Consider the following 26,575-nt stretch of genomic DNA (forward strand, 5'->3'; position numbering starts at 1 on the left):
GTCAGCAGGGTGACTGCCTCCTTTGGAGACCACTTTCTGAGAGCGTGGATTGATGGTGTCACAGACTGTGGCAGACACGTGCTGTAGAATCGCCTTCCTAGAGACCAGCAGTTCATTACGGGGAAGTGGGAAGCAATTTGGCAAACCATGTTGTGGTACCCAGTGGAGGGCCAGAAGCCACAGCCCTGCATGATTAGTCTTGCTCTGAGCTTGATGGACTTGCCTAAGTCCGGTGTTTCACCCAGGGATCCCAGGAGACTGGCCATTGGCATAATTTTTATGGCATGGTTATTTCATGCTGGTGTTCTAGCTTGTGAAAATGGACTGGCTTTGTACAACTATTCTCCAGAAGAATAAAATAGGTAAGGAAGAATTTATTTCTCCTGAGGGTGTGAGGCACTGGCACAGGCTGCCCAGAAAAGCTGTGGAAGCTCCATCCCTGGAAGCGTTCAAGTCAGATTGGATGCGGCTTTCAGCAACCTGGTGTAGTAGATGACCCTGCCCATGGGGGGCAGACTTGGACTACGTGATCTTTGAAGGTGCCTTCCAACTCAAAACCTTCTGTGAGTCTTTATTTGGCTGGTGTGGATTGTGGCAGATACTGCTGCTGCAACAAGGACACCACCTGAAGCCCAAACTATCATCGCCCTGTTTCAACAGGTGTCATTGTGCAGTGTAAACTTTCCCTAAACAAAGCCAGAGAGGGAGGGGGACAGAACCTCAAAAATGGTGAGCTATATCCCAAAAGAGATAGAGATGATAATGTATCTGTGTAATCAGCGACAGCTGCAGAGCTTCAGAAACTCTCACGTCAGACTGCAGGAAGGGGATTGGTGTGTAGAGGGGCAAAGCAGGTTCAGAACACAGAGAAGAAAGGCGCTAATCTAGGTAAAGAGAGAAGAAAACTGGTTACCAGAGTCATACACACTGTTTTTACAATTTTTTTCTACAGTGTTAAAATGTTTGGAAACCTATACCGGTTGTAGTGGTATATGCCATTTACATTACAGCTGGTTTGCCAAGGACTCAAAACACTGCAAGACTGTTTCTTGTACTGAAGCAATCTTGCTATGCAACATTTTCAGTGTGTGTGTGCAGGGAAACAAGAGCCCTTTGCTTCCCTCAGGGTTCTAACACACATGAAATGGTGACCTTTGCTTCTGGTATAAAACTTGTAGTTCTGAGGAGACTGGGAAAAAATGCAGACTGCATTGTGTGTCTGATTATAGACCGATGGACATTTCCAAGACCAAACATGGGAGCTGGACTGCAGGTGAGGAAAAGCACAGGAGAAGGGAAAATATTTTATAAGTTTCCAGGAGCTATAGTGGGGTGCTGACTAAAAGCTTAACCCCTTTGCTGTTAACATGCACCATGGTATCTCTTCAAATAATTCTTTATGTGGTACTGATGGACTCTTTTACTCTTCCTGCTTAGCTTGTCTCACAAGAAACAGTACTGTGTATTTTGATAAAATTACGTTTACTTGGTGAAAGCAGTGTTCACAATTCAGGTAGCAAGTAAACAGATTTAAAAGCATCTTTGAAACTTTGGTTTTGGTGGACACTTGAAAAAACACAAGGATAATTGAGCAGTTTTCTGAAAAACAGGAGAAATGCCCAAATAGGCCCCAGCAGGTGTCACTAATGCTGCAGGGCATTTGTTCTCCCAGTGGCGCAGACTGTGTAATTCAGCTTCAAGGAGGATAAATGAGCACAGGCTTCTGGAAACAAGATTGAGTTCTCATGTCACAGCCCCACTATGTTTAGCACTGTATGCCAGCCATATTTTCCTTAACCCTCTTATGTTGTCTGCTAAAGTATGTCACTAAGTAATGAAGTCAGCTTAAAATATGAGAATTCAGCCAGTACATTTTCCATTGTTTTACTGAAACTGAAAAAGTAGTTCTGTACCAAAATGTACACAATTTAGTAATAATACAAAATGTTAATTCTGCAAGACAGAATGTCAGTTAAATCAACCAAAATAAACACTGAACCATTTGTTGCCAGAACAGTGTTACTTTAAATAGGATCACTGAATGAACACAGAAACAAAGTAGTTCCAACTTTCCTTAAATAAAATGGTAGCTATTAGCAACAATACTGCACGAAGATAAACATTCATATTTACATGCTTTCATGACATATCTAGCATGTAGTATGTCTTCATGCTTGCACATTAGCTTTATGAGCGCATTACAATTATATTAATGTGCTGATATACTACAAAACAACGCATCATGATTTATATCAAATTTGCACATTAGAAGAGCACCTCTGCTAGTCACCCCTTTAAGAATGCCACTACGTTCCTGTCAGAAACCCAGTCCAATCAATCCACTGATTCCCATCCCCACCCAAAGCAAACAAAATCCCAAACCAAACCAAACCCATCCCATCATCAAACATATTAACATTTTTCCTCCTGTGATTAACTAGGCAAGGTGATGCACTTAGCAATATCCCCAAAAATGAGTCGAACCAGAATACATCTGGATTTTCTGTATTACATTAAGAACACCTGAGACTGCTTCACTGGTCCAAGTACAGTATTTGAATACAAAAACTGCTCATTGCAATAACATGTAATTTCACTTAATTCCCTTAACTAGTACTTTTCATTGAAAAAAGGATAAAATTTCTTCTTAAAATAAATATTCCTGCCCTCAAAAAGAAAGTTTAAAAGGAATTAAAACACTAAAAGAAAAAAAAAAGCTCATGTTGAAGAACAGTGTGATTTTCCGACTTCATTTTATCTTAGCTTAAGCAGTGGATACACACCTATTCCTGGAGAATAGGTATCACTTAAGAGAATAAAAGAATAATTAGGAATACGCAAACACACTGTACCTTAAGATACATATTTTAAAAGAAGTGTAAACATCTGATCTTGACTCCTGTTTGAATGCACTCAAATAAAAAAACATTTGGGAAACTGCATTTCGTTAAATTACTAACCTGTCTGACACATAACCATTTTTGGAGCTACCAATTTAAAAATCTACTTTTTCTACTTCAACAAATTAACAAAACAGTTGAAAACACTGTTTTTTCCTACTTCAGCACAGATTATATTTAACAGTTCAGAACTTTACAGGTCACAGGTTTTCTGTAAAGGAATAACCTAATTTGTGGAATTAAAACATTGAATGCTGCTTAGCTGAAGCAGCAGCAGATCAAGTATAGGCAGAGGTGTCTATAAAACTAACATGATTCAGTAAAATTGTGTTATAGCCTAAGACCTAAGTTTTGCATGTGAACCAAATTAAAATTGGGAGTTCATAGAAAGTGATTGGGCTTGCAATCACTTTTAAAAATGCGTGTCTAACTGGAAAATAAAGATGGCAAGGACCAGTGCATTCAAGCCAAGTTTAGACCAACAATACGTATTTTTTATAAATGTACAAAGTACATTATGTCACTTTTCAGCTTGGTAGTTACCAGAAGTTTACTACTCAAAATAATCTCAACCTGTAAAAACATAAGACCGATCCTTTGGAAAATTATATGTAAGAGCAAGAATTCCAAAGCCATGTTCAAGACATCTGAGAGGACTTCTTTCATGAAGTCATCTCTAACCACTGAAGAAGGTCAAAGGCGTAAGTAGTCTCATACAAGTCCCTTGATCTCTCAATTTTATCTTAGACAGATATCACTGAGTTGAAGGTGATTTTCATTCTAAACTTCACAGATTTTTATTTTTTCATCCCCGTGCACCTGTTCAGTTGCTAGAACAATGCTTCATTTCAAAGCCGTTTCAGTATTCAAGCTGCTTTCTTGGTGCAGGTTCCTTGAAGATCTTGTAGATTTACTTTCGACCTAATAAATCCAGTAAGATAACGACATTAGATTGTTTAAAGTTGCAATTATAAGTTGCAATTATTCATATAATTATTAGTGAATCTTGAGTAGTTGGCAGAAGGGCAAAACAGCAGAGAAAGATAAGAATTCTTCCATTTCTTACCTGTTGTGGATCATGTGGCTTCTGACTAGATGCCCAGCTGCAAGAGCTGCCATTAATGATAACTCCCCTGCCATCACTGTAGCGCAAACAATTCTAGCAAGCTGTCGGGCATTTTCACCAGGGTTATCTTGGCTTGCACCCTGAACCCCTAACATCTGGAGAGAAAAATATGCAATACTATGCTATGAAATCTAGGTAGATTTATGGTAAATCTAGTATTAAAGTAAGTATTTCAGAATTATGTCCAGCTGACTCGCTTTAAGTCTCTTTAATATTAAACATCTTAAGCTTTAGAAACTAGATACATGAAAACAATCTTTTAGACAATTCTTAAATGTACATGTCAAACCCACCACGTTTCAGGAGACTCCCTTCTCACAGCATTACTCAGACACAATACACACAACATGAAAGCAAGCTTTGATTTAAGAAGCCAAGTTGCTTTAAACTTTCTGATTTATACCTGCAGACAGGCCTGCTGTGGGAGCAAGTTGGTGCCTCCTCCAACAGTCCCTATTTCTATAGAAGGCATTGTGCAGCTGATGTACAGGTCTTCATTAGTGGAACCAGTTCGCTCCATCAAAGTGATGCAATTAGAGCTGCCCACGTTCTGCGCAGCATCCTTTAGATCAGGGAGGAGAAAAAAAAACACAAAACCAAAGCACTCAACTTAGTGTTTGGTTAAGAACTACTGAACTAAAGAAAACCTGAACAGGTGCAATACAAACCTACCTGGCCACAGGCAATGTAGATAGCTGTCACAATGTTTGCTGCATGTGCATTGTAGCCACCTATGCTCCCAGCCATCGCAGAACCCACCAAGTTTTTGTTTATATTGACTTCAACTAGATCTTCGGTAGTTGTCTTCAATACCTAGACAAAGCAATACACCTTTATACTACTGTTCCTTAGGCAGGAGAACAAATACTCTATTTATGATTAATAAGCCCTCACCCATTGTTTCCTTCCATATGCCTACTTCCATTTTTGTTCCACAGGAGCCCTTTCAAATGCAGGCTGCATTGTCCAAGTAACAATGGAAAAAACAGTGCAAGGCATGTGGACTCACAGAGGCCTCTAAGAAAAGCTCACCAGCTACATCCTTTTTTTTCACATTCTCATTTATCTTCAGCATAAAACAAAATCAACATGGCAGAAATGCCACATTAGTTCACCTTGACATGATAGCAAGAGTCCTCTCAAATTGCTCCAGACACTAAAATGTCCTCAGTTTTGCTCTGCATAAGGATATGAAGTTAAACTAAAGAGTTCAAATACAAACCACTGTGCTACTTTGGTAAATACACATTTTGCACAGTAATATCAAATTAAGTGTCAAACTTATACTGACTGTATTTTGAAACCTTCAGGTAAGAGATTTATACTGAATTTGGTATAATAATGATCAAAGAGAATAAAAGAAGATAGTGCTGTGAGCATCATTTAAGATATTCCAGTGCAGCAGGAATAGCAACTGATGACAGAGATCTGCACAAAATCTCCAACACTGACACAAATTTTAAACTTTATGTATTAGAGCTCATTGTAGGCAAATGTAGTGATGTATGTGTTTGGGGAAAAACATCCCAGATTTACTTAAAAACTATTCATGCCTGTTACCAAAAGATTGTCTACCCATTACTACTCTGCAATGAAACCTTAGGGCTATAACAGATATTGCCACTGAATCAGCTGTAAAAATGCAAACACTTCGAAAAATCAAGCTACTAGGAAGCAAACCAAAAAGACAAAAATTATGTCGATGTATAAATCCAGGCTGCACACACACTTTGATTATGTGTCCAACTCTGTACCCAGAATTTTAGAACTGAATAAGAACTAGAGATAAGAATGTTCAAAGACCTTTGCTAAAGTAGTCTTTTTATTTATTCCTCATAGAGAAACTTGTACTTTCCAGTCTGAAAATGAGAATTGCTGGGAAGGTGGAAGGGCTGTCTTAGAGCTATAAAATCTTTAGGAGTGAAGATAAAAGTCTTTATTATGCCTTCCAGTACAAAACTAGGGCATCATCAAATAAAATCAACAAGAAGAAGGCAGCTGTCACATAAGGTGTAGCTGCACTGTGGAATTCTGCCTGGAATACTAGTGCTAAGAGATTATTAAGTTTCACAAAAGGAACTGGACAAGTTACTGGGGCAAAACAAACAAATCCGTCAAATGCAAAAGGACCAATTCAGACCATCTTGAACAAGTTGATGGAAGGCTATGCTGAGTACGGTGTGGTAAACTCCTCCCTGTATATTGTCTCTCATGGCTAGTGCTGGCACCAGGTAAAAGGCAACAGATCTGGTCTGACACATACACCAGAGTCTTCAGGTGGAAGACAATCTAAAATAGCTCTTACGATGCTGGAGAAGTGTGCCAGGGGCTAGGACTGGCAGAGGTTATAAAGGTTAACCTTCATCATGCAAGATGCTAAGGCAGCTTTGGAATTAAGTGAAGTACCTGATTATGCGTTTTCATTGTAGTAGGGGTTATATAACTTTGAAAAGAATGCCAGGTTTGTGCAAGAGACAACAAATGAGTGAAATCATCAAAATGTCTGTGTTTAATGACAGGCAAAACTCCATGTGTAAAAATCTTTTAAATTGTGGCATACTTTTTCAAAGGTAAAAAGTGAAAGTCCTAATGCCTTCAACTAGATATGCATCATTAAATATATGCATGATACGTCAGAAGAGACAATGAAAGCAAAAAGTATCTACTGCTGCAGGAAAAATGTCTTATCCTAGAGCAGTATCTGAAAATATCTGCAGGAATCATCCTTACATGGGAAGCAACTTACAGTTAAAAATAAAGATAGGTATCAGTTCCGTAAAATGTACGCATTTTTATAAAATAGTAAAAGAAAGCAAATACTTACTTCTCTAACAACCTTGGCTGGAATGACTGCTTCACAAACAACAGACTTCCCTCTTCCTTCTATCCAGTTTATAGCAGCAGGTTTTTTGTCTGTACAATAGTTACCACTAATAGCTATAACCTGGAGATCAGGAAACTCTTCATTCAACCTTGCCAGTGCCTTTTCAGTTCCCTGTTAGAAGAGAAACAGGTAGAAGGCAGTATATCATTATGGTTGCAAACCAAGCTACTCAAGGACAGTGAAACAGCAAGATTACATTAATCAGGTAATCAGTTAAGCTGAAGAAAAGAACATCATTTCAGGAAGGAATCCAAAACAGGAAAAAAATCCCACCAACTGATTATCAGTATCTTTTTTCTAACCACTTTAGTAATTCTCTGGGGAAGAACTGTTTTTTGCCAGTAAATATGGACTCTCTGGATGCATTCTAGGTGAATGGGAATATGCTTACCATACTGAAGATACAACATGAAGTGAGTGAAACACTACAGGCATTAAATGAATTAATTTTGGATTTGGTGGAAAGAGTTTCTCTACCTTAGAAAAATCAGACAAAAGGTATGCGATATTTAGTATCTGTCTATGACAAGACTCATTTATGTAATGGTTCTGATAGGCTTAAATTTTATATAGAATAGGCAATCATTATTCATCTCAAACAGCACAAGGCATCCCCCTGAATCTGTGGGTCATGTATCTGGTTCTTCCACAAGTTTGTGTTAAAACCAAACCAAAGAGAACTAGAGAACACCCCTCTGCTGCCATTCACCAGATTACTAAACCTTTATTTACAAGGAAGTGATAAACACAGTAAAAGATTAATTACTGCTGGATTAAATACTTGGTCCAAAACAATAGGGCAACCAGCTTAACTTCCATATTATGAAGAATATTTTAATAATGATAATTAAAAAAAAATACAAAGTTATTTTTCTCTTTCACCATTCTCATCCTGTTCTTGTTTACATTTGACAAATTACTTATTATTTTATAGCACTGCAAACAGTGCTGTCTCATATTCCTGTCTTCACATGCCAGGTAGTCACACCTTGGTAGGCTATAATGTATTTATTTTTAAAAGTAAAACACATTTACTAAAAAGATTTCAGGGGACTGGTCCTTACTTTTGAGATCATATTCATTCCCATTGCATCTCCTGTTCCAGATTGAAAACGGATATAAAGGTTACGACCAGCCAAACTGATGAGAAGTTTTTGTAGGCGGGCAAACCTGCAAGAAAATGTAACTATTACAAACAACCCTCATGGGAAAAAAGAGGGAAAATATTAAATTACTTTTAAGTGGCAAAGTGACAGTAAATTACTGCAGACAGCACAGTTAACTACACTGTGTTCCTCCTCCCTCAGCAAAGGAAAAACCTTCAGCTACTATGGACATAAGTCTTCATGAGTAAATACTTTTAAAATGTTCACTGTGAACGTGTCCAATGCTTTTTTATGTTTTCTATCCCTCTGCGTCATGAAATAAAAATTGAATTCATTTGTATTCCTTGAAACATCTGACTACCAAGTATAAACTGAAAATGAGGCCTTTGGAAATTCTCATGTCAGTTTTACAGCAAGGCAAAACCTACACTGTCTTCAACAAGAGCACAAGCTCCACAAGTCAAACAGAAACCAGGAAATGCTGCATTTTAACAGCAGCATGAGTTGATTCTGGCCAACATACAAGTGTCATCCAAGGACATATGTGTAAGATTGGAAAAAACCAAAACTGATAAGGAAATATCTCTCTCCAAATCTTCCTAAAGAAAGCAGGTAGTCCTAAGCCTTGGAAAAACACTCTAGGGCTTCAAGCAGACTTACTCATAATACTGTTTTACATTTTTTAGCATTTCAGTTCTGGTATTAGTTTATCCTATATTCTCCGCAAGCTCACAAATTATATATTATTATAAACAATACCATCTGAAAGACTAGATTTCAAACTTTGAATTATTTTTTGCATAGTAACTACTAAAAATCCAAGTAAGTTTTTATGTTTATTTTCAAAAGCTTAGACAAAATAAATAAGCATTAAGTATTGCAATACAAGTGTATTTGTTGCCAAGATACAGTTGTTTACCACTTATCATTGGAACATGTTTATTACTAGCTTTGGTACGCAGCCAGAGTGACTTTTGTTTTCTTAGATTCACACTACAGGGGATAGCCAAAATAAGCATGCAGTACACAAGAAAAAACGTTAGGAGCTTCCTACCATCCATACAAGTCTTACGTCAGGAAATAAGGCTGGAATAGCCATTGTACTAACCTACTGGTGCTGTCAAAAGCTTCCTTCATTATTTTAAAGCCTTCAGGGCTTTCAAGCCAAACTTTCACTTCTGCAGCCTGGCAAGCAGTGGGCAGCCTTACAACGGGTCCTCGAGTCATCCCATCTGCCAGGATGCGGCTGCTTGCTCCCCCACCAAGCTAAAAATCAAAGCAGAAGAGAAACAAAGTAAGATTACTGAAAGCGTTTTTAAGAATACAAAAATGTGCCCTATATCACCCCAAATATGTTTTATAATATAGGAAGTTTTTCAAGCTAGTCAAACAATACTTACACATATTGCTCTACATCCTCTGTTTGTGCTTGCTACAAGACATCCTTCTGTTGTTGCCATTGGCACCTGAAACTCTTTGTTATCCAAAACTAGTGGTCCTGCTACACCCACGGGAATAGGCATATATCCAATCACGTTCTCACAGCAAGCTCCCATAACCTTACAAAAACAATACAAAAGGTGTCATTAAGATTATACTACAGTGGTGTGGTACAGCATGTTACATATTATGCCTGTGACTACAACTAGGTATCTTAGAAAAAAAAAAAAAAGACAACTCAACTCATAAAGCAACCAATTCCCACCTCAAAAAGTTAACAGCCACCGCTATCAACAGCTAATACTGTTCAAGTCTAGTATTTGGCAGATGTATTGAATCCTACCAAGTCTTAAACACTATTAAAGAAAACCTAATACTGTTAAATGAATTTTAAATAAACTTCCATTTTAACATGAGCTCAAGGTTATATTATCATTCAGCTGAACTCAGGCTCAGTATTAGCAGCATTCTGCATTTCTGAGATAAGGCAGCTGCATATTTCAGTAGGAAATATTTTTTGGGTAAGCTACAAAACCTACCCACCTCTCTAGGCTTAGAAACATCAAGATCAATAAAAGGTAGTGCCTTATGTTTGCCTTCTTTTTTTTCCTTCTACATCAGTTTTGACCAAGCTCATTGTTAATTTATATACATCACTTCGAGCATGTATTTCATTTATTTGGAAAATGGTTTTACAGTGAGTTTTCCTTGTCTGCCTTTTACTTACCAAAGAGTAATTATAATTCCTATAAGGAAGATATTGCAAAGATGAAGGTTGAGGGAGTTTCTTAGATAACATCTGTCTGCGAATGGACACACCTCGCTCCTGAGTTTCCATCAAGGTTTCCAGTTTGTATGCAGGAATATGCTTAGCATTAACTAAGCTGATAACCTCAGCATCAGTAAGGAATTTTGCTCCTTTCTGGAAATGTAAAGGGTGGGGAGAGAAAGTACAGATTCGCTTGGTGAAAATCCTTTCAAATGTTCTCAAATGAAAAAGGGAACAACTTTACTTGGACACTATCAGAGTACATCTAAAGGAACCAACTCCCAATGTCAGGTTTTACAGTAGGCCAGGATGTCATCAAAAATTCTTCACTCAGACACCCACTTCTAAGTATACATGATGAGGCTTCAATGACTTGGTATAAGTGATAAAGCTGCTTCCCTCTCTCCCCTGCCCTGACTGACTGGAAGTGACTAATGAAAACGTTTTGTTTTAGTCATGACCCCCGCCCCCTCAAATTATTAAAGTCATATAATTTTCTGAAGGATGACATTATAATCAAAAGGACCATTAAAAATCTTAAAAATGAGCTGTAAGCATTCTTAAATCAGATTTTGCAGTAGAGGGTTAAAAAAAAAAAAATTTTGTTATTTTTCCATACCTCTGCATTTCCAAGTATACAAACACATTCCTCAATAGAACGTGGTTCTTTAGGTAACTCAATTTCCTCCTCCTTTCTATTAGGAATAGAAGAATTTTCCACAGAGTTGGAACTGCCAACTACAAAGGCAGGTTTGGTTGATGACTCTGCTAATACAGGCTTTATGACTTCAGCTGCATAAAGACAAGTAAAACAATTGTGGTTTACAAAATTATTAAGTTTTGATTCCACATACGATACACCAACACAGATTTCACTACTTGTTCCAAATGTTCAGGAATAGGTTCAGACTTTAACATGCTAACAATTACCATTTCCATCTTTGGGAACTAAAGCTTCTGCTGTATTAGGTCTCTGATTGTTCTTCAGAAGTCCAGATTGCTTCCTGCAACAATTCTCAGGCACCTTCTTCTGAACCATAACTGGAGATGTTATGGGATTCTTTAGTGACAGTGTGGATTCAGTCTCTGCTTGCTCAAAGAAAATGTATTTGACAGCAAGGAGAAGGGCTAATCCAAGAGTGATTACTTGTTCAATATCCATACTGGCCATTCTAAAACAGAAAAATCAAAAAGTAAATACACAGTATATACAATTTGGTTTTTATAAAAGCATTCTGACATCCCTTTACTTTAGAAAGGGTAATAGTTTCATTGTAATTTATACTGTTAAAGAAATTCCAGTCAAAAGACATTTTCTATCAGGACATTCAAGTATGCTAGATTAGGGCAAAGAAATTGGGTTTTGGTGTTATTAGCAACACCAGGATTTTCAGATGTCAAGAAATATTTTCTAAATCTTAGCTAAAAGCTGTCCCAGTAAGAAAAATTACTGTAAAATATTTGCCATCTAGCAGGTATATCAAATTGATTTAACACCTATCTCTCAACAATGAAGTAGAAAGTATTGATTATCGTCCTCTACCAATAATGGCTACTATAATGCAAGCTGAACTGCTAAGAGGAGGGGAAAAAAAAACACCCTAAACCAGACAGTTCGAGTTTTCAGAATTAATATGAAACACAGGTGCTGCTAACTTCAGTTGAGTTGAAGGAAAAGCCATAGTGGCATGGCTTTTGCACTTTTTGCACTTGTATGTGAATGGTGAGAAGTTCTGCACAAATAATTACTCTGGAAGAGTCAGAAATTTATTTTCCAGTGTGTTCTAAAAGGTAGCAGTGCTAGTGTGAAAAGGTATTGTTTTGATGGATACAGGCCAGCTGACTCCTGATCATGTTCTTGATTACTTCAAGGAGATTGTACAAATGGCATAATATTGAAATATTTCTTATGAAATGTCATCTCTATTTCCAAGAAATCCTACATTGGTCAGACCCGCAAGTTTACATGTGTCGTACCTTAAGATCATAGCTTGGCAGCACTGGAGAATACAGCCTGACCAAGAAAACACATTTCTCTTCTGCAAAGTCACCTACCGAGAAAGGTAGAACTGCCACAATGAAACATTAGGTTCAATTCTCTTTGGTGCATTCTCATCCAATCCCACTGAATTTTCTGCAGTACTGTTTTGAGCAGCTGGTTCCGCTATCCAACGACTGTGGGCATGGACAAGAACCAAACCCAAGGACTGTATTAAAAACACAAAACAACACAACAAATATTAATTTTTCAACAGTAAGTAGGTACCCGACCTACTAAGATTAAAATTTTTCTTTATTTGTTTGTTTTCTTGGGCTTCTTTTTGTTTTTCGTGCCTCAATAGTCTAAAGCTAAAGGCTGATTTTCCACACCTTTCATCAACATTCTTTTTGGCCTGTCGTAAAACTCATCGCTTAGAACCTGTCCCACCACATCCTTCCTCTTGCTGAAGTAACAAAAAAAAAGAAGCTGGGGGTACTGTAGGAGTAAGAGGGAAGGAACTGGTACACATTAAAAAAAGCCATGAGTGACACAGAAATGGCATATGCAGGAAGACTTCAGGTGTATACACAGGGGACATTATTAAAAATTACTAAAATAAACTAGAATAAGGGGATGAAGAATACAAGTCTACAGAAAACAAGAGCTTTATTCACTGTGTCAGGACACCTTACTGATTGCATAACCACAGATGAAATAGAGCCACAAACCATAATCATTTTGACCCGCTGCGTTACAGGATTTGGTTTATTTTCTTCTTCTTCCAGAACACGAGCAAAATGGCTAAGCTGCCATATAGGGCGCCCTTCACGACTCTCTCTTGAAAGCTGCAAAAGTAACAAAATTTAAAAATAGGTCCTATTTAGTACATATTAGAAAAATCAACAAGTGAGCTTCAACGTTATATTTTTATTTGGTCATTATGAATTTACCATCAGAACAGTTACCCTACAGTCTACTGTTTAGCCTACATTAGACTTTAAATAGTGAAAAACCCTGGACACTAAATAATGTACTTGTTTACTTTGCTTTATATCAGAACTCATTCTACTGAGTGTGACTTATTTACAGCAGCATTAACATGTTACTGTTATCAGCTGAGCCACCGTTCACTCTTTCATGCGCCTGCCCTCTGCTCACTTGGAAAGGAAGACAAATGTGCTGGTGTGTAACTTCATGAAGAAATGTGTAGCTTACAAGAAGCACGGGGTCTGAATACTATGCCTGGTGTCTTGAAGTTGGTCTTACCTCTAATACCAAGGACACGCAAGCTGGAAAGAAGGTCATGAATACGAAGTAGTTGGCAAGAACAGACATACAGCCGAAGCAGCACATAATTTCAAGCTGTCGTACACCTACACGGAAAAATAAGACATTTTTAACATTTGAATATGCAATGTCCTTTCCGTATACTTGAAGCATTGCAGAAGTAAGAAACTAATCATTACACTGACACCGAAGATTATAGAAGGAACTGGCTAGATTAATGAAAAACAAGCACATTAAGCTCTAGTCATTGTGTATTTGCTTATTCTAAGCACAGTATGTATTTATGGTATGGTATGGTATTTACAGAAAACTTTTAAAGTCTAATTCTGAATAAATACAATTACAGTTCACCAAGATTTTAAAGCTTCATACTGAAAGCTTGAAATTCTTCACTTATCTAAACAAATAACAATTCACTGACATTATGTAAATAAAAAAGCTAAATAAATAGATTAAGTCACTCCACTCTCATAGGTAACACCTATTATTTGAAACTCTCAATATCACAGTGTCTTTCAAATAATCTTTTTTAACTGGAAAGATTAACTCTTAAGATCATAGCACTGACCTGACATAGTACCAACACCGATCACAAGACACTCCACAAGCGCATCCAGTGTAAATGTAGGGCCTAAAATTGCCATTCCACGTGAAATATTTTCTCTTACTTCATCCTAAAAATAAAAATGTCTTTACGTTAACAAAAAGACAAAAATCAAATTAAGGGAGTATATATAACATGATTGGTACGTGATTATTAAATTGAGTAGCATTAAGGTGATAAGGTCTTACAAAACATACATTAAAAATGAACTTTTACAAGAGAACGCATTCTATAATTGCTTTATTTCCTATAAGTTATTTTACTTTGACAGCCTTTATTTACAGAAGATTATTTAATTTTGGTTAATTTCTTTACCTTTGGCTCATCACCATTCTAAGTTTCTACAACACTGGTGGGCATAGACTTTGGTTAAAGTACATTCAGAAGAACAGGACTTCTACACTTTAAGATATAAAATAGATGCCACTTTGTCATGGCATTTCAGAAGTTCTTTCAACCACATATCTCTACCCTAACTTTCATTATTTTTTTATTGTATTATTAAACTCTCTAGACTCAGCTGGCAGAAAAGAGGACATAAAAGACACTAAAACTTTTGCAGGGTGGGGGGAAAGGGATTTCCTCCATTAGCCAGCCGTGGCAAACTCTAGAAGGTCTGCTGCTGGGTTTTTGTTGGTGGTGGTTTTGGGAGGAGAGGGAGAAAAGCTGCAGTGAAGACCTATTTGTGAAATATTTTCATGAAAATGAATAAAAATTTCTGTACTTGCAATTACTATAATATAATAAACAACATCCTATTATAATATTGCATATATAGAGATTGTGCAGTATACTTTAATTTACAATATGTGAAAATATACAATATTTTGTTACATTTAGTATACCAAATTACCTTGTACAGAATTTTGTAGGTATGAATTCATTTCACTAAATACATTTATTTCATAACTTAGACTATTAGGAAAAAAACATTACAATGTGTGACAAGCAAGATGTCCTGTCAATCCCTCCTGCTGTGCTGTGTTAATTGCATTAGAGCATGAATGTTTCTGTCTACATATATGCTATGTTTGTTCTGCTAAGATTTTGTCTAGAAATGCTTTTTCCAGTATCGGCATTGTAACATTAGATGTTTCTTTATATACTGTTCCTGAGCCCTAGAAATTAACTTTTTTTCTATTAATACCTGTTCTAGGTAAGACTTTGGTCTAGGAACTCTAGCCTCCTTAACAGAGCAATAAGCATTGCTCATTTAAAGTTCTGAACCTATGAAGCAGTCATATATACAAATAACTAAGCTCCCACGATTATGCACATGAATTTTACAGTCTTTTTACTTGCACACCGATCTGGATTGAAGACAAGAAAACACAGAATATGGATAAAATCTGATCCTTTTTTATATATCACCAATACAGCATTCATCTATATGTCTCTCCATCTATGTTACTCATAGAATCATAGAATGGTTTGGCTTGGAAGGGACCTTAACATGATCTAGTTCAAACCCCCCTGCCGTGGGATAATGTTCATCTTCAGACATTAAATTAAAAAACTCCATTGCAAAAAAAAAAAAAAGGAAACAAACACCAAACAAAACAACAACCACAAAAACAAACACACAACCTCCTTCCCCCAAATAAAACACACACACAAAACCCCCAATCAAACAAAAAAAACCTCAACCCCTCTAACCTGTGAGTTGGAACTGAGTGCAAATTTGGCTAATGCACTTGCTCTTGACAGATCAATCAGAAGCAGAAAGAATGGTAAAGCTTCACTGAAAAAAAGAAAATACATGTTAAAATTCAGGGTTTACTGTACAGAAAAAAAAATTGAAGCAGAAAATCCAGAATAACAATCCAATACTTACTTTAAACCTGTCAGTTCCTTATCCAAGAAGTGAATTACCACTGTACTAAAAACAAAACTTGAGAAGATTGTGAAGAGGCCAGCAATACCTTAAAAAAAAAAAAAAAAAATTGGAAATTTTTCTTCTATATATACTGGGAGGAGAAAAACTATACCTTTAGATCAATCCTGAAGCAAACAAATCAAAATTCTCACCTTTCAGAATACATTAACAGCAGTTGAGATACCAAATGAAGTAGATGCCATTTTTATACAGATATTTAAATCTAAATTTTTTACTGCTTTCAAAGTAAGACTCTTAAGAAATAAAAGCCATAAATCTCATTCATTATCCGTGAAAGAGCAAACTGGCTTATACAGCTCTATATTTTTAAGTGTTTCACACAATAAACAGTTACTTCAATAATTATATTTCCAGTGTTTATATAATCTTACACAATCTCTCTTAAAAAAATTGTACTTTGATCTACGCAAAACATTTATTCTACTGTCTAACAAATAATTAAATTAACCCTGTTCCGTATGTAAGTAGTAAAATTCTAATATTTATTAACAATTTATATTAAAAAGAAACAACTGAAATGCATACAGAAAATACAAAAATCAGGCACAGTACCTAAAATGTATTTTGACCCAAGCTGCCTTAGGTTCTGAAACTGGAAATATATATAAAGGATTGCTATACAGCGTGTGATTGTCAGGATGATGATGTCACTGCTCAGAACATCCTGTTTGAAATACAAAACAATTTGATTAGCTTTTACATTAAGTAGTAACTAGTTGTTCAGTTTCAGTAACTAAAAAATACATTGTGAATCTGCACTAAAAATGAAGTTTCAGAATAAAATAAGAATTACTGCTAGTCTGACTCAAAAAATTAAAATATTGCAGACAATATTAATGTAAAATCCTTGTTCACTAGCTACTGTGCAAATGAACATTAGATATAATGAAAACCTTTTGTAGCATGTCACTGCTTGCATAGAGCTTTAAGATCCACAATGGGAAAAGAAGGCAATAAAGAACGTTCTGCACAATTCCTTTCCTCCTAATATGTCATAACCAGATATTATTCTACAGAAAACCCTGGATCTACTGATTAACAGTAAGTACTAGAACATTAATTTAAATCCTTACTTCTTCCAGTTTGGGGCACTCATAATTCCAGCCACAGATCTTATCATTCCCAGTGAACATCTTCATGGACATCATACAGATCGTGAGGGTCACTGTTCCCACAATGACTTCCCATGGATGAGAGGCTACAAAAAGGCCATGCATTCGAAAGAGTCTGGACAACATTTTCAAGACTGTTGTTATATACTTAGACAACCTGCAATAAAAGAATATTTCATATAAGCAAATACGAGATTCAGGGGAAAAAAGACAGAGCTCTATCAATTTCTGCAAGTCATCCCTCAGAAAAAAGTTATAGATGAGTAAGTAAACTAATCTTCACCCTTCAACCTCCAAAGTAAAACACATTTCTTTCTAATCTTCTGAAATATATGATCTTGTCCTGCCTTCTCAACATTTTTTTTAATATATGTCTCCCTTTTTTCTTCAAGGTCTTACTAAGAAGTCTCTGCCACTCTCAGAACATCTCTCGGTATCTTCCTGTCACAAAATTTTGATACTTTTACTCCAACTTCCTGTTTTTACCACCAATGTAAGCACTTGCTAAATTAATTTACTTCTTTCTACTCACTTTTCCATCAAAAGTATTATTTTTCTTATCAAATATACTGATTAACTTTATTTTAACTGTATAAATTACCAACTGTTATATAAACTATATAAATTTATGTTATATAAGTTACTACTGTCAGCAATGCTCAGTTTCAACGGCAGGAATTGCAATGTTGCTTTCCTCTGACTGCATCTTCTCTATTTTCAACTCAATATTCTTCAGTGGTTCAAGTTAATCACACTCAAAACAGTTCCTTCTTCACCTCAAGTACAAGTCCTTATCACATACAGTATTCTGTGGCAGTTCTCTTGCACCCATAACTAATTCCCAGGCTACTAATGCATTTCATCATCCCCTTTACTTTCAACAGACAACAAACATTCCACAGAAACTCTCACACCTCTTTCAGACAAATGAGAACATGGATGTTCTGTACATCATCCTGTTAAAAAAAACCCACATCCTAGTCTATTTTCTCTGTGTTGTACCTTTCGATAAGTTCATCAAGGATGTTTATTTATGTTTTATAGCATAGAAACAAAATGTCATAACATGCATTAGTATTGGGACTTTGCTTTTCTTCTTGCACAAAATCAACAGCTTATAAAACTCTGTCATGAATGTAAACTATATATTGTCAGGTTCAAAAGACCCTTAAATAGTAGCTGGCTAACAAGACAATCTATAATTCAGTATTTACACGCACAATAGTAGCACTGTAAAGATTTCCATAAAGGATTGAAGGCTATATACATTGCCACCTCGAAGTGGATAAAGAAGTCCTTTCACGTTGCCTTAAAAGTAACAACCCATCCATCAGGCTTCTGGGAATACAGTCTTTCTAGTATTATTTCTTTTGCTTGGATATCAAAAATGAAGCCGCCATTCAAATGAGAAAATAACAGATAGGGCAAATCTATCTGCTTAGTGTTCCTGAAGATACCAGAATCATCTTGATTTCCTACCAATGACAATTTCAATCATATGAGCACCAACAGCATCAGTCTGTTTTTCTTTATCCTTCCACAGTGAAGGTGTGGCAGGATTTTCATGCCTTATGGAAACAAATGGGGAAAATATAACAGAGAGGACTGCTTTCCTTATGAACAAATTATTTCATTTCCTGACATAAAGCTTTTTTCCTTTAAAAACAAAACACTCCTTTTAAAGTTGAAAATATCCTTTGTCTTTCCCTGTTTAAAGTAATCTACGTAGTGTTTCGTAAATGTATGTTTTTTCAAAACTGCTCCAAAGTGTACTATAGTTTTTCCATATCAGAATGGAAGGTATCTTCTAATTATGAAAACTAAAATAAGACGTAGCCAGAGCAATATCTTAGCATCAAAGATTTTTGACACTACACGAAAACCAGAAAAGGCATAGCAAGGTCCTATGAAAATATGAACACTTTTGAATACCATGCTGTTTCAGGAAAATCAGAACAAGTACTTACTACATGGGTATTTTATAGAGCGTTCTACCAGTCCTAAAACTAGTAATACAACTCCTGAACTCTGACAGTTGTAATTATTATCTAGGCAATTAAAAACGGTAGAGCTAGAAAGATTTTTAAATCTTTCTTCAGATATTATCTCTCACATTTCTAAGCAAAACTAAGAGGTATAAAATGGCTTTACATAATTAGGGAAAAATTCATTAATTTGATTGTGAAAATAGTAATCCATATTATTTATCATTAGACAATGTTTTACAATTAGGTGCTGCTATGAAATATAGGATGCCTCACTGCTGATCTTGGGGTTAAATGAGTGGCAGTAACTCCTAGTCTAAAAGGATTAAAGCCTTCACATCTGTTTAACCTGCCTGAAGTGCAGGAGGTTTTTTGCTATGCAGTTGTCATTTCTAGAAAATATTGATGAAGATTTCATACACTGATTCTGCATTACTCAGTGTTGTAAAAAATATTTCAATGTGTGTGATCAGCTCACATTTCTAATTGTTCAAAATATTTGTATCTCTACATTGAAATTAGCAAGACACAACATTAAATACAAAGCTGAATTTTATTACTAATATTTTATTAAATTTCGAAATGGTGGCTCAAAAGGGATGCTTTATAAATCCTATGCATTTTCCTGCACGCCGTCATTTTCAATCAAAAATTTCCAGGAGACTATGAAGTAAAACAATCCATTCTGAGAATTAAAATACAAACAAAAACATCTGCAACCCATTCAAAAACATAACCAGTGTGTAGAAAGCAAACTAGACTGGTTGTATGTAATGCTTTAGAGCATTAACGTGTCATGTAACTGTGTGACTTCAATACCTAAGGTTTGTTACACAGCTCTCACTAACCTCAGAGCCATCATCTATAACACCATGCATCAGACCAAAGCAAGTTTCCATCACTTGCTGGCTGACTCAGCAATAGCTACAGTACTGTAAAGGAACCGAGTGGCAAACACATGAGCGAAAACCTGTGCAGAGCTCACCTGAAAAGCACATGACACCACACTGACCCTGTCAAACTGCCAGGTAGCATTTTGTGTTTTCAAAAATTGAAACCATCTTCAGGCACGCCCACCGCTACAGGCCCTCAAACCCCGGTGCGAAATGCGGGGGGCGCAGCCCGCCAGAGTGACCCAGGCTGGGCCGCCCCACAGCCCGCTGGAAGCCGCAACGGGGAAGGCTGAGCTCTTCCCTGCAGCCGCGGAGGCCCCGCGCGTTGCCGGGCGGATCCGGCGAGCCCCGCGCAAGAGCAGCGCGCCCATGGGCGCGACGGACGGCTTTCAGCGGCCCACCCCGCGGGGCCACGCCCTCCGGCCTCAGGAACGCACCGGCACGGCGTCTCTGGCCGCCCCTGCCCGCTAACCAGGGCTGCAGGTAAGGCAGGCCGGGACGCGGGGCCACCGCCGCCGCTCCACAGGGGCAGCGATGACCACGGCGCCCTCCCTCGCGCCACCGTTATTCGGCCGATCCCCGAGAAGCCACTCGGGGCCCGGAGCCGCAGCCCTTCCCCGGCCACGGAGGACCCGTGTCGCAACGGCGGGCTGCCTGCACGGCGCCTGAACGAATCGCGGCCCTGCGGCCCTCTTGCCCTCTCTTGCCCTCCCCTGCCCTGCCGGCCCCCGCTCACCGCCTCAGCCCCGCACCGCTGCAGACAGACGCTCTCCTTCCCCCGGCGCTGCGGACTGAGCCGGCCGCTCCTCTTCGAGCAAGGACACCTGGGGCACGACACGCCAACCGCCGCCATCGCCCGATCGCGCAGCCAATGGCGAGGGCCCGGCACGCCCATCCCGGGGCACGTCACTCGCTGCGTCGCCGAGGCAACCGCCCGGCGAACGCCGTATAGCTCGAGACTCGATCAGGAGCGAGGAACACGCCATCTCGCCATGGGCTGCCCGCCAATGGGCTACCGCGCTCCCCTCTCCGCCTTTCCTGATTGGGCGGCAGGATGCGCTTTATTTACATATGCTGATCGACCGACAAGCCTGCCGCGCCCACGCTGCCGAGAGTGGCGCCCACGGCCGCCCCGGCTGCTACGGGGTCTCTGCCCCTTGGTCTCTGCCCCGCGCTGCCCGCCCTCGCGTTGGCAGGCTGTGCCGGGTTCTTCCGGGCAAGGGGGGCGGGCAGGCAGGGCGACCCTGCTAGGTTCGTAATGTCGTGGTGCTGCCGTGGCTCACGCTGCTGCTGACCTGGTGCCTGGATGTGCTTTACCATGGCGTGAAGAAATGCAGAAAGCAGTGGTGCCCGTGACAGTCAGGAAAAAAAAAAAAAAGAAAAAGGCAATATATTTATATTTGTGGCTTTTGGCCAAAGAAGAAATACTTCTTTTTTTCCTCGTGAAGCACGGGAGGCTCCTTATCTCTTTGGGCCCTCCAAGTCAGGTGTGGCTCACCACTTGGTGTGATATTATATCCTAATAACTTACCACTGTGTATCCGTCCTCCCTGACAGCTTTTCTTAACACTCATGCTTTCTGTAGTACTTCACCTTTCCTACCTGAAAGGAGTGAAGTATTACCAGTGGGATTTCTTGAGTAATTTGATTATATGCACAGCAATTATTATAATTGCATATGGATAAGGCTAAGTTGAAGCAAACCAGCAATTTGCACATAGTTGCAACAATTATGTATAATTGATACATAATTTAAGATGAGCTTTAGTATCTTGCTCTATTTTTACACTTTTTCCGTGGCAAGGGGTGATGAATTTGATTTGCCAAATAACAAAAATGCTAATTTTCTTATCAAGTTCATTGGGCGCAGGAGTCACTGCAACGATTTGGAATTTGCAGTCTATGCAGTAACATCAATGCTTTCTGCCATTCACGGTTTGCTCACCTGTGACTGTGGCGGCCGGCCCACAGTGCGGCTCCACAGACACGCCATGGAGCAGCACAGCCCCCGGCTGCCGCGTGGACGGGGAGAGCGGAGGTGGAGCAGGGCTGCCTGACGAAAACGTCGGTGCAATAGATGAGCACTGGGTTACGTACAAGAATGCTACTAAAGTACTGTGACAATGCTGGCATTACTGATTTGGTTATCTCAAACATGTTCCTGGTCTTGAACAGATGAAGCATTTGTTGTGCTCAGGACAGCAGATGAAGTTAGGTGCTTAAACGTGGCCACGGAAGTACACCAATTAGGAAAAGGGTGCGATTTTAGATGACGCACAGGTTGGCATGTTAAGTGCTCTGTGGCTTTTCTGAATGATGCGCACGACAGGGCCAGAAGCAGGAGCCCAAGGCTGGCGAGGAGGCACAGGCTCGGCTGAGCGTGTGTGGACAGCAGCACTGTGCCCAGCAGCCCAACACCAGCAATGCTGAGGGACACTCATCTCAATGGCGCTGAAGGGAGAGCAGCCTTTACCTTCTACCGCCAGCCGCTCCAATATTACCTGCACTCGAGGGGCTGCGCTTGTGCGGAAGAGCTTTTCTCTCCCGTTCTGCCTTCTCCGAGCCCCCCGGGCGAAGGCAGCGAGGCGCCGCGGAGCTCAGGCCTCCACAAAATGGCGGCCGCTGCCTCCGCTGAGGGAGCAGCGCGGCACGCGGGGGGAGGGGCGGCCGGCGGCGGCGCCTGCGGGGCGGGAGAACAGGAGAAGAGAGAGGACGGGACGGGAGCGGAGCGGCGGCGCCATGGGGGAGCGGGGCGCGGACAGGGATAGCGATAGCGACGAGACCGTCGTGGATGGCTCTGTGATGGAGAGCGATGTGGAGGAAGAGGAGTTCCACAGCAGGAGCTGGTAACGCGGTGCTGCCCGGAGCTGTGCGCACGCAGCTGGCGTGGCGCGGGGAGAAGCCCGCGGCCGGGCGGCCTGAGGGGGCCGCTCCGGGCCCTCCACAGGAGAGGCGGGCGCTGCCCCCGGCCTGCCCAGCGCTGGGCTTCATCTCAAGAGAACAACCACAGGCGGGACCCGTCCCCTCCTGCGCCCGATATCTCGGAGTCCAAAACAGCTCTTCTCCATTATTTCATAAATATGCATTTTTAGGTGGTTTTTGTTTGTTTTTTTTTTTTTTTTCGTTCACACCAGTTTTGTATGCCCTTAGACTCAGTAGTTCTCAGCTGTGCAAGTGGCCCTGTTGATTTTACACACACACCCTTGTGAACCTCCAAGTTTCTGCCTCTTGTGCCCTCCTGAATAACTTTGTCAGTGAAAGTGACGCATACCAGAACTAACTCAGAGAAAATAAAACACTGTTAAATTTGCCGCTGATGTTATTTCTTGGCACTTTAATTTGGTAGCATTCTGATGGTATTATATCCTGTATCCATTGAGACACGGCAAAGAATTGAAGCTATGAAGCAAGCTACACTTCTTCGTGCTGGCTTTGTGGCCCAGTAGTGCTTGAAAATCCGTGAAGTGGTGATGTGCCTCCTGCCTAAGGTTTTCTGTCCAGCATATTGGGTACAGTTTGGGGGTGTTGGTGTTAGCGTTAGAGATGCCTGTGGGCAGCAGTGCCGTGACAGCAGAGGCTGAGATACGTGCCTTTCGCTGCCTTCAACAGCTCATTCAGTTTACAGGACTGAAAAGCAGAGTATTCAACTGTTTAACAGGCTTTTTTTTCTTTTTTTTGCAAAGGTTTCCTTTTCTTAATGAGGACATGGCTTTGACAACTGAAACAAGAATTACTGAGGGTAGGACATATTTTCCACTCTGGTTTTTTTCAGTGATCTGTTGATGTGGATGTTGGCTGAGTCCGTGTTATTTAAATGTAAATGTTACATGAAGTTCATTGTTATGGACTATATGTGCTCTCTTACTATCGCCATAGTTATAGCTCGTAGTTTCGAAGAATCTTCAGTATCTTTTTAATATTTGAAAAATAGGTTTGCTCTTAATTTCTATATTCTTCCTGTGTACTCGGAGAATGCCTGGCTTGGGAAATGTTTGAACTGTATATAGGGATATCCTTTTTATTTAGATATGTATATTGTGTTTGAGCAGAATAAAATAAATTGAATCTAAACACATAATAGTAATATAAGTGGAATCTATACGCTTAGTAGTAGTATGTAACTACAGTTGCGTATAATATTTTCAAAAATTTTGTTACTGTATCAATTAAATTTAACATACAAAATTTGGATAGGGATATTTAAGTGCATTTTTGAAAGTGTATTAGTAAATTACTTTAAACATGGATGCATGCACACTCATTTAAAGCCTTAAAATCTTCCCTCATAGCTCCCTTAGAAGAGGTTGCCTGAACAAGCATGTTATAGTTACGTAACAGTTTTACTGGTACCTCCTTGGCATTTTTACATAATCCATTTGACCTGCATCCTGTACATTTTAGTCCAGCAATACAGAGACTGCCTAGTCTTTAGGTGAAACAAGGTGTTCTTGGTGTTCTTCCAGATTTTTTTGTCTTTTTACCAATGTGAAAACCTGAGTGGGCTATAACTTTTTATCAGTCTTCTCTGAATTAATATGAATCTTACCTACAGCCCACTGAAATCTGCTGAAACTTCTCCTATGACTGTAATTTCTTCATGCTTAACCTTTCACAGTTACTCATAGTTTTGTCTAAGGAAAGAATCATCATCCCATTTTGAATTTACCTGTGGTTATCCACTGGAATTAAAACCTGACACCATTCAACGTACATGATTTAAGGGACGTTTATTTGACTCAGTTTGTGGAATGGGAATTTGTGTGAGGGTGAGGTGAGGGTTTTTTGTGTCTGTAAATGTAATGGATTATGATATTTTTAGCATTCTGCCTACAGCATTTTATATTCAGTAAGTTAGGGAATTAGTATTTCATTATTTGTGTATTTATGTGTACTTGTATAGGAGCAATTTGGTGATTACATGCATTTAAAGATTAATTTGTTGGATATTTTGTTAATGTCAGTAACAACATTCTGATTTTGAAACCTAAGGGTCCTGCCTTAAGGGTTTCTTACTATTTTTTTTTTTTTTTTTAATTTCTTTCTTTCTCCAGAGAAAAGTTCTTTCTTTGCATAGTCATTAAAGAAAGTATTCCATATAGGAGTACATATATTTTTAGTCAAGTGGATCAGGCAATTTTCCCCCCAGGTTGTTTTATTAATTTCTGACCTCTCCTATATTGTAGTTTCAAAGTCTAGTCAGACTGACTGTTTAACCATTTAAGTCCATTGCATATCAGAAGCTTTGATACATATACCTTAATCACTGAGTTATGTAGAAATCCATGAGAGTTATGGAAAGTTATGTAGAAATTAAGGTAATCAAAACTTCCTGTAATTATTGTTGTTGTGGTTTGGTTTGTGCTTTGGTTTTTATTTTTATTTTTTTTCCCTTTCTAGGAATGCGCTCTCCAGAGATCTCTTTTATACAGAAGTATTGTGATCACACACACAGTCAGAGGGAAAACCGCATAAATCCAGTACGTATAGAAGTGATACATCTTCTGCTACACATACCTAACTATTAATTATTAATGAACTCACTGGGCATCCCATTCTTTGTGTCTAGAAGAGCCTGATGGCTTGCAGCTGAAATGAATTCTATGGCAAGACAGTTGTCGTGTTTGTAGCACATTCTCTCTGTGAATATATCTAAGTCTCTTCCCCGGCCATGAGCTTTAAAATTTGAGCAACAAACCCATGACAAAGATGAGGAAGTCACAGAGCACAAACCTTTTAGTACATTCACTTCAGGAGCTGAAAGATAACCATCTGGCGTGACCATGCCAGAATACACCCTTGGTTACTCATTATGAGATTAGCTGTGATCCAATGATTGGACAGTTTTTTCTTTAAAAAACAAAAGAGATAATAATCTGAAATGCAGAATAAAATGTCTGCTTGCATGATGATCGGGTAATTATTCTATTCTATGGATAATTCTACATTCTCAAATCTACTAATTAGCCCACCTTGTAATATATATGCCACAGTTGGTAACTAGCCCATAAACTTCTGTTCATTGAGCAATCAGGTTTCCACCTGCATATGACAGGCTCAGGAGAAAATTAGAAACAAACAGGATTCTACTCTTTCACTGAGATTGTTTTAAAACCTGTGACTGTTAAACTGTCTTTAGTGCTGTGGATTCACCAGTCTGAAGACCTGTATCTATATATCCTTATTCCAGTATAAGACATTTTTTTAAAAGAACTAAACTGACTCCTAGATGACAAAAAATGTTGAAAAAAGACATTCCTTCTGCTTAAGCAGGTGATTTTACAGAGCACTACAGGTTTGCAAACGAATTTGTCTCAACTGGCAGTACGGGAAACAGTGAACAAAATCAGAAGGATGCTGTTATTTCAGAGGCTTTTTTCCATAGGTTTGTTTTGCTGCTTGCATGTCCTAAGGTTGTCTCAACTGAAGCTTATCACAGTTTCCTAAGGACACAGGGAATGAGGGAAGTGCCCATTTCTGAAGAGAGAGGGAATAAGGGAAGTACTCACCCTCTCCCTGTCTCCTGTGAGAGCTGATCTGACTGACTACTGCCTAACCTGAGTAGCTTCATGACTCTCACAAGAGTCTACAATC

General features: G+C 39.0%; 2 protein-coding genes across 2 annotated transcripts in view; one reads left to right on the top strand and one right to left on the bottom strand.

The window, feature by feature from the left end:
* Positions 1 to 1,868: 1,868 nt before the first annotated feature.
* On the bottom strand, positions 1,869 to 20,850 carry HMGCR (3-hydroxy-3-methylglutaryl-CoA reductase). Its single transcript, XM_065860954.2, has 20 exons — positions 20,721 to 20,850; positions 17,068 to 17,263; positions 16,547 to 16,658; positions 15,932 to 16,019; positions 15,754 to 15,838; positions 14,062 to 14,167; positions 13,473 to 13,579; positions 12,935 to 13,051; positions 12,281 to 12,432; positions 11,156 to 11,397; positions 10,845 to 11,017; positions 10,184 to 10,378; positions 9,417 to 9,575; positions 9,125 to 9,282; positions 7,975 to 8,080; positions 6,851 to 7,021; positions 4,699 to 4,839; positions 4,430 to 4,588; positions 3,967 to 4,121; positions 1,869 to 3,821 (listed from the first exon to the last, which is right to left on the bottom strand). The coding sequence occupies exons 2-20, from the start codon at positions 17,230 to 17,232 to the stop codon at positions 3,767 to 3,769; spliced, it is 2,646 nt and encodes an 881-aa protein (XP_065717026.1). The 5' UTR covers positions 17,233 to 17,263; positions 20,721 to 20,850; the 3' UTR covers positions 1,869 to 3,766.
* A 1,030-nt stretch (positions 20,851 to 21,880) lies between these two features.
* ANKRD31 (ankyrin repeat domain 31) overlaps positions 21,881 to 26,575 on the top strand; it is a 65,992-nt gene continuing 61,297 nt past the window's right edge. Inside the window, exons 1-3 of the mRNA XM_065861371.2 lie at positions 21,881 to 22,830; positions 23,668 to 23,723; positions 25,382 to 25,461. Coding sequence (XP_065717443.2) covers positions 22,430 to 22,830; positions 23,668 to 23,723; positions 25,382 to 25,461 — 537 coding nt within the window. The 5' untranslated portion in view covers positions 21,881 to 22,429. The remainder of the gene's footprint in view (positions 22,831 to 23,667; positions 23,724 to 25,381; positions 25,462 to 26,575) is intronic.

Source organism: Patagioenas fasciata, chromosome Z (assembly GCF_037038585.1).
Source record: "Patagioenas fasciata isolate bPatFas1 chromosome Z, bPatFas1.hap1, whole genome shotgun sequence".
Classification (NCBI taxonomy): Eukaryota; Metazoa; Chordata; class Aves; order Columbiformes; family Columbidae; genus Patagioenas; species Patagioenas fasciata.

Bases quoted from the DNA above. Each gene is read 5' to 3' on its own strand.
- HMGCR (XM_065860954.2), bottom strand. From the start codon at position 17,232: ATGTTGTCCAGACTCTTTCGAATGCATGGCCTTTTTGTAGCCTCTCAT. The intron at 10,379-10,844 runs GTATGGAAAAAT...TTACATTTCCAG, and splicing joins GTATACTTGGAAATGCAGAG to AAAGGAGCAAAATTCCTTAC. The intron at 4,122-4,429 runs GTATAAATCAGA...TTTTCTCTCCAG, and splicing joins CACAGCAGGCCTGTCTGCAG to ATGTTAGGGGTTCAGGGTGC.